Consider the following 13,420-nt stretch of genomic DNA (forward strand, 5'->3'; position numbering starts at 1 on the left):
TTAGAACATTAATAATGAAATGAAATGAAATCCCGTGAATATACCCTTGAAAGTATCCATTTCCTCTTGAATATCAAGCATGTTGGAGTAAAACTCCCACAGTAGCTCATAATCCTCCATTTGACAGGAAAACACATTGTTCCACTGGCTCTCAAGAAATTGTGTATGAATAAACTCATATGTGATCGAAGATGCTTGACTGCATTGATTCAAGTTGCTCGCACCCTTTGGGGGAACACTCATAATCAATTTATATGATGCAAAAGCTTGTTCTGAAATATGTATTTTATTTCTTAGGCCAAACCAAGCAAACTAAATTACATCTAGAGATGTCAGTCCCTTGGCGAGAGGGGCTTATGAAAACATCAAAAGGGTAACAAGGAGTTATAAGGTATATATGGAGGTCATAACATAGCTTCTTCTATGTGAAATGCCACTTTTCCTCAGTGTTATGTTAGTGTTTTGCTGCTGATTTTCCACCCCTTGCCTGCAAAAATTATTGAACAGTTGGTTAATAGATAGATCATGCATTGCTGAAGAGGAATTTTTTATGTGTATTGTTTTTTGTTCTTTATAACCATGCCATCAAACATGTGTTTCAGTCATTTTTTTTTTCCTTTTTGAGAAGTAAAATTATTAGCCAAATCTTTGTATGTGAGTTTTGCTAGCATATTATCTTCCATTGCAAGCGATACCTATCCACATAATATTTCTTTTACAGAGCTCAAGCTTAGACAGTAGAGCTGTATGGAATTGGACATTTGAGAAAATTGTATTTAGGGGGGCTTGTGGGTAGTTGTGTAAAAACTTAAAAACCTTCTCTAGAAGCTTGAAAATTAGAGTCTAAAAGTAGTAGCTTTGGACCCTATGAAAATTTATACCAATATTTAATAGATATAAAAGAATGGCGTCCTTAGTGCATGATTCCCCTCTTTGTGAGGGTTGGGGGAGAGTCGTATTTGTATGTATTCCTTTACTTCTTTTCTGAAGAGATTGTTTTAATAGTTTGAACTTATGACCTTTTGGTCACAAAGGAACAATCTTATTGTTGCTACCAAGCCTCACCCTCATTTAAAAAATCTAACCATAGTATGCAATTTATATATATATATATAAATATATAGATAGATATAAAAGATCTAACCCTCCCCCCCCCCCCCCCCCCCCCCAAAAAAAAAAAAAGAAAACAAAAGATTTGCTCCTCAAATTCATGGGCTACCCAAGTAGATAAGCACATGTTATAAGAAACTGCAGCCTACCTTCTTTTTAGGTTCCTGATTTGTCTTTGGGGCGGTCTTTTTGGTGGCTGGCTTTGATGTTGTTGCCTTGGATCCACCTTCGCTAATCTTGGTGGGCTCCTTCTTCACCTGCCCAAACAGTTGAGTCCCAATTGGTTTTTCAGCCTTCATTGATGCCATTGTTCTTCACACTCCTTGGGACAGATAGTAAAAGAAGTATCTTTAACTCAATTTCTTGTCTCAAGTATCATCTGCTTAGAGACATTTGCTATTTATATTAGCTTCACAAGTGTGAAGGGAATTAGAAGCACCAGTTACAAGATTGGTTGTTATTGAAGAGAATAGAATAACTGAATAATATAAGCATTTAGAATCATACAGGATTTGATGCCTGTCCTGCAATTGGCTTTCCCCACAGATGTAATAAGAAGCCAATCTTGGAAAGCATCCTAATGTGTTGCATGGATCTCATTCCTTTTAAGATTATTCAATTTTCTTCTTAATAGAATTTAATTGTTCTAGGACTTGCTGTGGGACATCTTGCTTAAATGTTACAAGAATTAAAGTGTAAATACATCAAAATAGATCTCTTTTAATACTTTCTTGTTTATGGCTAAAATGCGTTTATTTTCCAAGATAAACCATTGATCATCTCCAAGAAATGGATCATGTGTTTACCTAAGTTCATAATATGAACTCATGCCTTTAGAATTTACCTATATTAGACACAAAGTTCGAGATCAATTTTACAGATCCCAAACCTTGAAAGTACCCGTGGCTGGTTGGATTATTGTAATAATAATAAGTATTTCCTGCAGTAGTTGATTTTTGTTTTCTGTAAATATCACTTAAGACAGGACTCAAGCAATTGCAATTGGTATTGACTTGTGTTTGACAAGCAAGCGATGCTTTTCTGGATGAGGCATTATGCAATTATGCCTGATAGGAGTTCCGGCAGAACACATTGGTTTGCTGTGATTGGTCCAGCTAACACTTGTTCAATATATGATTGAATCTTATTTCATTAAACTAATATCAAGATCTTATCTTCCAATCAACTACTTATGAGGACTAATATGGGAATAGCCTATATTTATGAAAGAGGAATGTTACATAGGAAAAAGAACAACTGGTGGTAGCATCTTCATCAGACTAGCCATGATTATACATCTCAAATCCTCAAATGTGAAATGGATCTGATCCCATCAATTTTGTCCAATGCTCTTGTGCCATCACATGGGCAGATTCCTAGTTTTGGGCCCACTCAGATGGACAAGATGCAAAGGGAGACTAGGGGAGGGATGGGCACCGAGGGTTGCCTAGGCAACCCTGCCGGTGAAGAGAAGTTGCCAGAAGAGTCAATCACGCATCTTCACATGCCAATGGTTTCCAGTGCATAACAGCTACAATTGACCTTTGACAACTCCTCTTGAACTCACCTCCCTCAGATTTGCAAGATTATGTTCATTACAGCTATCAAAAAACAAGAAGCATTGGAGAAGTCAAAAGAAAGTTACAGTGCTTTGTGTTGCAGTAGAAAAACAAGCCTGTGTATGCTTTGCTCTACTTGATTTCTCATTTTTCCTTTTTTTATTAGATTTTCAGGGGTGTTTCGCATGCCTTCTCTAACTTTAGGAGTCATGACCTTTTATTTTCTTTTTTCTTTTTGTTTTTTCTTTTTTTTTTTTTTTCATTTTTTCTTGTCTGTAGATTAGGTGAGTGCTTGCCGCACTCTGCACCTAATCAGAGGTGTTCACCTAGTTGGTGCTTTAGTAAAGGGGCTTGCTGAACAATGTGCAAGGCTCTTCCATGGCGTGTTGCATCAGGTGAGTGCCTCTCTCACCTTTGACTACACTAATTTGATGAGGAAATTGATTCTCTGGTGGAATCAGAAGAAGAGGGAGTTTTAGAGTCTTAACACTTTGTTGTCTCCTACAAGTAACTCTATTATTGGAGTAAGGTAGCAACATGGCATGTTTGGGGTCAAGGGATTTGACTCTATACATAGCTTCGACCATTTGAGCATGAAAACATTCTTCTGATTATATTTTGTGGTTTGTACGGTTTTCCATATAACTTATGGAGCCTTGTTGTCTATTGTTTCTAGTTTTCTCTGCTTTATAGTTTGTGGTTAAACTTTGAAAGTTATTGGCACACAAAAGTTTGAAGTATTATGGCTAGCTCGAGTAGAGATTTGTATGTACCCTTATCTACTAGTGTTTGCTTGGATATCTGGGGAGATTTTTTTCCCTCTAAAGGTGAGCCTTGGTAGCAATTCTATGATCACAGGTTTGATTTGTGAAAACAATCTTTTTGCAAAGGTTAAGGCTACCTACTAAAACTTCTCCCTGGACCTCCTCACAAAGCGGGGAGCCTTATTTTTCCCTTGGTTTTGAGACAGTTCTGTGATTGATGAGAATCTAATGTTTAGAAACTAGTAGCAGCTAGCTTTTAAGATATATGATTATTCTATATTCATCAAGCATAATGACCTTGTATTGAAAAGTACAGTAGGAAAAGTTATTCTTTTCAATGAAATGATACCATTTTATCATCCAATCGAGTGCATATGACTGATTAAAAATGATGATGAATTCCGGACATGGTGAGCCTTATGTGACTTGAGCCGGGATTTGATTAGTAGACGGCAAGTAAAATTCAATATTTAGAACTTTTTCTTCATACAGCAGCTGTTGGATTTGGATTGTAAAGGTCAATATTTTCTTTTCTTTCCCATTTTTTTAACAGAAATCTATTAATCTTCAATCTGGTTGATGGCGGCCACAATTTTGCAGATTCATCCTGATGCCGGGAAGGATATGCCTTTAATTAAACCAATCCTTAAATACCAAAGAATAAATTGCATAATGACAAACCATCCTTTTAAATATTTATGATTTATTTAGTTAGGCTGGGCCTGGATAGGACTACATAGATAAAGATTACAAGCCAGTGATTTCATACTATCGATTAAAAATCACATGCTTCATTGGCAGATAGACACTGAGCTTCTGCTAAGACACTCATCCTTCTTATTTCTTCTTTGCTGTTGCTGATCTGCCACCTGATGCCTAAAATAGGATAAAATGCCAATCAGATGAATATTGCCAAGATTTGTGTTGTCCAGCAGTTAAAATGTGTACTTATATGAAGACGCATGTACCTTCTTCTTAGGCTCTTGAGGTTTTTGCTCGATCTTCTTTGGAGCCTGGATAGAGGCTGGGGATTTAGTAGGCTCCTTCTTGGCCTGTGGAACTGGTTGAGAACCAGCAGGTTTATCAGCCTTCACTGATGACATTTTCCTTCTGATTTCTCTTCACACAAAAGAGACTAAAGCTTCTCTACCTTGCTGGCCTACCACTCCATTGAAAACACATCAATTTATAGTTTATTTCAGTTCTTGTTAGAGAACTAGAACCATTATCTACATCAGAAGGTGAACTGACAGAAATCAATTCAAAGGAATAGAATAAAAGTGTTGGTGGCCCTTTCAAGAGATGCTGCATTAGATGCTTTGCTGTAATGTACTGCTGACACTATGTTGGTTGATACCTATTCTAAAGCAAGGCAGATTTTTACAGGCTATAAGCCTTATCGAAGAGAATATGGTTCTCTGAGAAATAATTTTGGATTTAGTACAAGGACATTCCGTAGATATTTCCCTTCGTTTACCCTTCCCCTAAAAGTTCTGCTGTTTTATGGTGTTTTTGTGTTGCTCCTCAATATCCTTGTTACTTGAAGGTGAAAAAACTCCAGTTATAGATGAATGTTATAGGTTAAGGATACAATGTCATTATGTTTGGAAGGATAAGAATGAATATATCTTGAAACTTGAGTTGAAACTAGCTACACCAATTACTAAACTAGGGGAAAAGAAAAAGAAAAAGGGAAGATTCTTGTAGTTTGTCATGTAGTTATTCTTTCTTTTTTGATGGAAAAAAAAGAGGAAAAAGGTAAGAAAGGGGTTACTACAATAGCCCTTTGTCGAGTTGCGTAATTTTTAATCTCTACCAGATTTAGAGGAAACCCAAATGATGCACTGTTTTCTACCTAACTTTAGCCAAGGGACACGTGTATTAAGCGTCCTCTATATGGTGTTCGGGTAAGGGAAGTATCACTGTAGGTAGATTCCTCCCTCAAATTAGGTGTTTGGGAAACGGGAGCGAGATGAATTCTCGATTTCCTATAAGTGTTCTACTAGTTATACCTATGACCTTTGGTGGATTTTTGTTACGATCTATATATATATATATATACACACACACACACATATTCTCTTCTTGCAGTTAATCATCAATCTTTAAAAAGGAGATGTTATTGAGGATAGTACCCAACAAATTAACATACGTAGTTAAAGTAATGAAATGCTTCCAGTATTCTGTATTATTGTAAAAATTTCTTATAGTAAAAGGAAAATTTTATTTGATAGATGCAAAATCAATGTTGGTGTATGATATGGAATTTTGGCAATTAAGTACCAAATATCTCTAAAAGATAAGCCTAATTAAGAGCATGATGTTACAATGGATGTGTGATCACTAAAATAAAATAGAATAAAGAATAAGATTTTTCTTAATGAGATTGGAGCAGTCTATTGAAGATGTGCGGAACATGATGAAAATGTCTTGGACATGAAAAAATAAAATCAAGAAAATCACTCTTTAGAAGAGGATGTAATCAAAAAGTTCGTAGCAAAATATTTAGAGGGAAGAAAACAAAATTTAATTAAAAAAAATTTTGGACATGACATGAGATAAAAATGGTTTTATGAATATATTGAATTGAGGCATGGTTTTGTGTCAGTTTTAATGTGCTTGACAGTGGTTTAGGCGTATCATTTGGATAAAATTTTGTAATCTGAGTCTTGTTAATCCAGAGTAAGGTTAAGAGTTGATGTTGCTGGTTTTGAAATTGATAGATGAAAACATAGAATTATTCTATTTTAGAGTACGGTTCATGGTAAGCTGACTCGGTAGCTAAGTCATCTGAACTACTTACCTTTTCCTTGGACGTGCTGGCTGTGAATTATCAAAGGTTCACTAGAGAAGAAAAATAACGCGGCAAGGAAGTTTTCATATTTTTGCATGGAGTAGGAAGACTGCCTGATGTCAGTCCTCTCTTTAAATTAGATTTCCAGATGCAAAGATTATCGGGACTGATTGGTTGGCTTTTAAATTACCAGCCCTAGTTTTTATACATATGGAAGGGTAGATATAATATTTATCAATTTTTCTTCATAATGTCTTAAATTCAAAGGTGAGTTTTAGCAGCAATTGTAAGCTTGCTGGCTCCCTTGTGATCAAAATGTCACAATTATGAGATTTGGAAATAGTCTCTTTGAAAAAAAAGGAAAGAAAAAATTAAAAGAAGGTTACATACAAGTACGGTTATTATGTGGCTATTGCAAAGCATGAGTTCTCTTGCTTGGGAAAGCTGTGTGTGTGTGTGTGTGTGTGTGTGTGTGTTTTTTTTTTAAAATAAGTTAGATTCAACTAAATTTTCTGTTCTGTTTGTAATCCCCTTTATAATGTTTGATTTTAGTGCTCTTGTTCGAGTGTGAAAACTTGGGAAGATTTGTCACAAACAATCCGCTAAAAAACATACAACTTGAAAGTAGTTAACTGGCTACAATGTGTTACAATCAATGTGAATCTTCTGTTTTACACCACTTGGCTCTTCAATCCGGCAATTTGCCTCTCCATCAGGTCCACCCACTCAATTTCTATCTCTGTTCTCGGAGACTCTTGACTGTCAACGAGGCTGCCCCATCCTCAATGCTACATACGCCAAAAGCCTATATCCCACCAACATTGCAGCCAAAGCAGCCACATCCCAGCCCAAGTTATCAATACCCAGATTATCAATTGCCGGAAAATCGAACACCCGGCAATGCTCCCCAAACTCGCATTCATAAACCTCATTTTCACCGTACTGAACTCCCACTAGAAGTTTGTAGCAGTAGTGGCTGAGTGAGATGTACTTAAGCCAAGAGATGAAAAGGGGGATGTGCTGTATGTAGTATCCCCCGACTAGCAGGAACACGAGCATGGTCACGGATGCTAGGGTCGTAGCTTGCTTCACGTCCATTAAGATGGCTCCGAGGGCTAGTCCCAGCCCCTGGGAGACGAGCACGTTGAATAGGATGATTGATAGGGTTAGAAGGAATGTAACGAGGGAAGGCTTGAGACCTCCCATCCAGTAGGTGATGGTGACGAAGATGGTTGGGAGGACGAGCTCCATTGGCAAGTCGCCTGCCATCCGGGCAAAGTAGTAGGAGGAGAGACGATACATCCCTGAAGAACGCTCTTTTATCAGCATTGGTCGTTCTTGTGGGAACGCGAATATGGCATTGAACAGAGGAAAGAAGCCCCAGAAGATTGAGAAGAAGAAGAGAAGTCCCACCTGTTGTTAGGTCATGTTCGATCTTGTTAACAACAGTAGAAGACTTAAAAAAAACTCATTTCAGAAGCCAAAATCATGGAATACTGGAACCTTGCAGTACCTGATCTTGGATGTGTAATGTATTAGAATGCCACCATAGTAATCCTGAAAGAACTGCAACAGTCAAGACCTGGAAAATTCTTAAACCCGAGTAGGATTCGTGCTTTCGTTCTTTCAGCCCCCGTCTCAGCAACACCTTGAACTGCATCCACCAGCTGGTGCTCCATTGATTCTCACTGCCTAAAACATTATGATCGATTAGTTGGATTTTTTTTTTTTTTTTTTGGAAATATATAGCTCTAAGTACCAAACTAATAGAAACTATATGTGACTTTGGGCTTACTTCTGCTGCTTTTGGATTGGGAAGTTTGTGCTGCTGATGGAAGAAGGGGGCTGCAGCTCCGACGAATCTCATGCTTCACGGAAGGGTGTAGGTTCTTCTTGTAGGAGGATACTAAGGACTGCTTAATTGAGTTTTGATCCTCAGGCAGCAGGTGGTCCAATGATCTTCCGTTTCCGTGAGACTCTGGTTGATCTTCCTGTTTTATTATGTCGGGAGCCACGCCTGATCAAAATTCCAAACAATTTTCTAAGCAAATCGAATTGATGTTACATGCATGCCTTCATACTACAAAAATGGCAGCCTCCAGAGTACACCATGCACTCCAAAGGTTTTGTATAAATATATAGAGAGTATTCGAAGGTATTTAGAAATTATTTGCTCTTAACTTTTTAATTTGATTTTAGATTAACGTTCATTCACTTTCATAAACCCCAAGTCCCAACCACCCTACCATTTTTTTTATTTTCAAAACAAGAAGAGTTTTGCTCTATCCTTAATTCACAATTTCTGATAGACTACTACTAGTGATGGTTGTTGATCAAGACTTCTTTATCCTAAAGATAATTTTTCCATATTTTAATAAATTAATTTAGCCACAGCGATTGTAAAAGTTCAATTAATATTCTCTAATTAATTAAGCACTCCAAGGCTTCACGTTAACAGTGTTGGATCTAGTAGCCTAAAGAGGAAAACCAAGACACAGAGACAGACACAGATCGATTAAGTAGTTAATTTCGTTTATCTAATCATATAAATCACATACCATTGGCAAGATCCAGCAGAAAATCGGCAGGATTAACGAAATTAATTCCAGGAACATAGCCCAGTGACCCAAAATACTCCATCACCTTCCCGGCACCTCCACTGTAAATTGGGTACCCTTCTGATAAAACCACCACCTTATCAAACATGGCATACAGCCTGCTGGACGGCTGATGAATGGTTGTAACCACCGTTCTTCCTCCCCTCGCCAGCCCCCTTAGCGTCGCCACTATCCGCTGCGCCGTTGTCGAGTCCAGCCCGGAAGTTGGCTCATCCAGCAGCAGCAAGCTCGGATTCACCACCATCTCCTGCCCCATACTCACCCTCTTCCTCTCCCCCCCGGAGACTCCCCGGAAGAGCGGGCCGCCAACCACGCTGTTTCGGCACCTTGTCAGCCCCAGCTCCATGATAATCAGCTCCGCTTGCTCCATCTTCTCTTCTCTACTGAGCTTGTTTGGCAGCCTCAGCAAGGCTGCGTAAGTTAGGGTTTCCAGCACGGTGAGGTGGGGGTAGAGAACGTCGTCTTGTGAAACGAAGCCGGTCTTTCGTTTGATTGAGCTGGAGAAGGGCTGCCCATTGTAGGTTATCGTGCCGGAGAATTTTCCGGCGAGCCTCCCAGCAAGGGCCGTCAGCAGGGTGGTTTTGCCGCTGCCGGAGGGGCCGAGCATTGCTAGTAGCTCGCCCGGCCGGACGATGCCGCTGACCCCATTGAGAACAAATCTTGTTTGCTTTGGCTCGGCTGACGAAAAGCAACTACCTTTTGTGGTTTCCAACTTCACACTGTATGCCACATCTTCAAACTGCAACATTTTGGTACATCCATGAACACAGTCAAATTCAATTCATATATATATATATATATATAGGGAAATGACAACGTTGACTTTGCAGCCAGGTTCAAAATTTATTGAAAATGAGATTACACGTGTATTTTTTTGTGTGGTTACTTATATAGCGGGCATGATGATGAGAAATTATGTGGGAAGTAGGCGATGGAAGAACTTTTTCTGAAGCTTATAATTATTACCATCAGTGTAACGGGGGGTAAAGTTTGACGTAGAATAGAAAATCTAGCAGGAGATGACTGTTGTTGGACGTCTGAAACGGCGTCCTCGATACAAGGGCTCACGTTAGCCACCGAACTTGGTGGCGCGGCCGCATGAAGAACGCCGGCGGGGCTGCCGGTGATGTTGGTTGTTTCATGCTCGGGGGGCATCATTTGGAACAGAGAGATAAGCAGAGAAAAAAAAAGAAAAGAAACCAAGCAAGAGTTGGGAGAATCAAAGGATAATGAAGAGAAAAAGATGGGAAAGAAGAGACGCGGTTGAATATGAATGGGCTAGCTTTCACATGCAGTGAAGGGGAAAGGGCGAGCTTTTAAGGTGGAGGCACGGGAAGCAGATTGAGTGAGGTCACGATCATATAGGTGTTGTTGAGGAACAGAGAGAGAGAATGGGTCCAAGGGAGGTGTATTCGGATATTACAAAATGTCCATTCCCACCTTTTTGTAGAGTACGTATTATTAATTAAATACTCTACAAATTAATGCGCGTATATCTGCAAGTTTGCATATGTGTTTAATATGTATAGTAGTAGTTCTCTGGTGCTCCTCCACTCCGCATCTTATCTTAACAGGCAAAGGAAGAATGTGCTGGGTATTATTTTTTGGGTCCCTTGGTTTTATGTTTGAGCGCTGGTTAGGAGATAGTTCAGTAAATAATGAGTAATTTTGAAAAATGAAAAATACTCGTCGCCCTCACGTTTGCAATTGTGTTAGGGATCGAAATCTACTTATTAGATTCCTTGATTTACCTCTTTTGTTGAAATCGTGGGGCCGAATAATAGGGGCGTTTGTGATGGTGCGTTAACTAAAAATATGCACAATTTTTTTTTTAAACAAAATGAGTTATGGACATTAATATCTAAATGAGCGTTTGTTAAAATAAGTAAAATAAAATTGTATTAAGATTGTAATGTTTTTCAAATCAAGATATAGAATGATCAAGATAAGATTGAGAAACATTCTAAGATTTTTATCAACTATTTGTTAAATTTTTTTAAATGTATTGAAAGACACATACGTTATTTTTTTTTTTTATTTGTAAGGATCAAGATAAATTTATTCAAAAGAAAAAAAGATAAATTTGTCTGAAAAAAACTAGATAAGAAATACTCATGTGATTTTTTTTTTAAAGATCATTAAATAAATTTAATAAATATAATGAAAAAGTATTTTTTTTACTTGATGTAGTCACTTTATCTGCTAAAAAATATGCACAACTTTACTTTTTTTTTTTTTAAGGACGTAATGAATAGTTGAACACTATTATATAATAGGGAACAATATAAATTATATGTATATGTACAGTAATTTGTGGGATAAAAAGATTATTGACTTTTGAATGCCTGAAATCAATTTCCATGAACTTACTAGACAATCATGAATATGTGTATAGTTTTTCTTTTCTTTCTGCTTACAACCTTTCATTATTAGATATTTTTAAGTTAGAAATTAATGATATGATTTGATTAGATCTCTCACTGTTTTGTTTCTTCTTTTTATTGGCTTTTTTTTCTAGTACTAGTATTCCAGATGTAACGCCACTCTTTTGTCCATATGACATATAATGAGTTCATCATTAAAAATGATGGCACAATTATTGAAATTTTATTACTCCTTTAAAGATCATTACTTAGTATATATTACAAAGGAGAAAAAATTATAGCGTGATACAATCAAAGATAATACACACACACACACACACAGAGCCAAAGAGTAATTTAAAAAATTAAAAATAAAAATGAATAATAAAACTATCATGAGTGTGGACACATGTCAAATATTGATGCACTATTGTCACATGCCACGTGTGAAACAGGATAAGATCACTGGGGGGGGGGGGGGGGGGGGAGGGGAACTTCCAGCTTTTTGTTAAAATATTCACCACTTTTAAGTGACAAGACGGGTGGCAGCTCCAGAGCCCTCCCTTTCCCCCCTAATCATGTCACCTAAATTTCCTGGCCTGGATGATTAACAACCCATTTGTATTGTCTAACCAACCCACCTGCAATTTCACCACTAATTTTAATTCTGTGCAGGGAGGCAAGAGGGTATGAAAATGGGGCCATGCTAGCTTATGCCCTTAATTAAAGCAAAATAATAATAATAATCTAAATAGGACAAAGAAGATCTTATGCTTTCATATTATTGAAAAAGGAGTTTTATTATTTTGTCCGTTGCTATTTTATCTGAAAATTTTACAGAAAGACTTATTAAGAGAGGTTAAAAAGTTAAAGATATCTCTCACTTAAATATAAATTTACCCTTTCTGTACAACCTCCTCTCTCTCTCTTTCTCCTCCTTATGGCCATCGTCTCCAACAACAAGATCCAGCACCTGCTGTCGTCTAGTCGCCTTCCTTCATATTAGTGAAAAGTTCCCCCCTTCTAAGAAAGTTATTACAGATACATACATAACTAATTGTCTCTGTTAATTAGTATGATATACAATAAGAATTGTACAATAATAATTGAAGGAACAGTTCAAAAGTGGGGCATGATTAAAAGCGAAGGGCTTCATTGGGACGTATTACTTTTCTCAGTATTTCTTTTTGTTTCAATAATTAATATGTATATTTATATATATATATATCAGATTTTTTAATACCCTTTATGTATAAATAACGAATATTTTATGTGTATATATATATATATATATTCTTTACCTATATCTAAAGCCATCCAGATCAACAGGAAGGATGAAGTGGCCTCGCCGGGATGTCTGCTTGAGGCAATGAGTATATATTATTTAGGTCAAGCTGCTAGCAAGTGCATGTACAGCAGAGTGTGTCTTTTAGTTCATTTATTTAGTTTTATAAAAATAAAAGAAGCTAGATTCCTTACAAAATAGGAAATATTTGGTGCGTGTATCCAAATTACTTGGTAGGTGCAAAAGGGGGTTATTACCATATTAAACCTACTTGTCATGCATATTAAAAAATTACAAAAACAAATGTATATGTATAATTAAGGGTTAGATGTAAAGTACTACACACACACACACACACACATATATATATAATATAAGAAAAGCTAGAACCCATAAAATTAGTTCATTACATCAATTTAACAACAGTTTTTAATTAACAATATATGGATATATATTTATATATATATGGACCATTGTGATGGTAATTCTTACAAATTATAAAAGAAATTCTATAAAACATATCGCATTTTCCTCACCATATAATATTTTGCATTAACGTGATATCAGCTACAATAATAATGGCTTGAAGTGAAGGCTGCAACCATCATATACAAGCCTCCGACTTGGGGTGTTTGGATTGAACTTTGAAGCACAGCTATCAACCAACCCAAATGTTTCCTCTCTCTCTCTCTCTCTCTCTCTGAGAATTAAGCAGAAAAAGAAACATGGTATCTTGGCATGTGGATGGGTGGTGTGTCAATATTGGAACTAAAGGAGAGGTGTTGGTGGTTCCGCTCTCAGATCTTTCTATGTGTCAGATGCCCATTCCACGGAAGAGATAGTGGCCAAGATTGTGTCGTCTTTCTTATTAAAGCCTCTCTCTCTCTCTCCCCGCCCCTTCAAGGGTGGCCTTGTCTTTATCATTGA

The 13,420-nt window shown here is 37.2% G+C and overlaps 1 protein-coding gene and 2 long non-coding RNA genes across 3 annotated transcripts; all 3 read right to left on the reverse strand.

The window, feature by feature from the left end:
- Positions 1 to 267: 267 nt before the first annotated feature.
- LOC127798522 (uncharacterized) lies at positions 268 to 1,879 on the reverse strand. The gene is made up of 2 exons (XR_008022409.1): positions 1,260 to 1,879; positions 268 to 487 (listed from the first exon to the last, which is right to left on the reverse strand). It is a non-coding gene; the product is annotated as an uncharacterized LOC127798522 (long non-coding RNA).
- Positions 1,880 to 4,116: 2,237 nt separating this feature from the next.
- On the reverse strand, positions 4,117 to 4,681 carry LOC127798523 (uncharacterized). The gene is made up of 2 exons (XR_008022410.1): positions 4,402 to 4,681; positions 4,117 to 4,309 (listed from the first exon to the last, which is right to left on the reverse strand). It is a non-coding gene; the product is annotated as an uncharacterized LOC127798523 (long non-coding RNA).
- A 2,112-nt stretch (positions 4,682 to 6,793) lies between these two features.
- On the reverse strand, positions 6,794 to 10,176 carry LOC127798373 (ABC transporter G family member 21). The gene is made up of 5 exons (XM_052331903.1): positions 9,812 to 10,176; positions 8,786 to 9,584; positions 8,023 to 8,244; positions 7,741 to 7,919; positions 6,794 to 7,640 (listed from the first exon to the last, which is right to left on the reverse strand). The coding sequence occupies exons 1-5, from the start codon at positions 10,001 to 10,003 to the stop codon at positions 6,990 to 6,992; spliced, it is 2,043 nt and encodes a 680-aa protein (XP_052187863.1). The 5' UTR covers positions 10,004 to 10,176; the 3' UTR covers positions 6,794 to 6,989.
- Between the last annotated feature and the right edge of the window lie 3,244 nt (positions 10,177 to 13,420).

The sequence above is a fragment of the Diospyros lotus genome, chromosome 3 (assembly GCF_014633365.1).
Source record: "Diospyros lotus cultivar Yz01 chromosome 3, ASM1463336v1, whole genome shotgun sequence".
Classification (NCBI taxonomy): Eukaryota; Viridiplantae; Streptophyta; class Magnoliopsida; order Ericales; family Ebenaceae; genus Diospyros; species Diospyros lotus.

Excerpts from the sequence above, each read along its gene's own strand:
- LOC127798373 (XM_052331903.1), bottom strand. The coding sequence starts at position 10,003 with ATGATGCCCCCCGAGCATGAAACAACCAACATCACCGGCAGCCCCGCC. Across the intron at positions 7,920-8,022 it reads CCAATCCAAAAGCAGCAGAA|GCAGTGAGAATCAATGGAGC; the intron begins GTAAGCCCAAAG and ends ATAATGTTTTAG. Across the intron at positions 7,641-7,740 it reads CATTACACATCCAAGATCAG|GTGGGACTTCTCTTCTTCTT; the intron begins GTACTGCAAGGT and ends ACCTAACAACAG.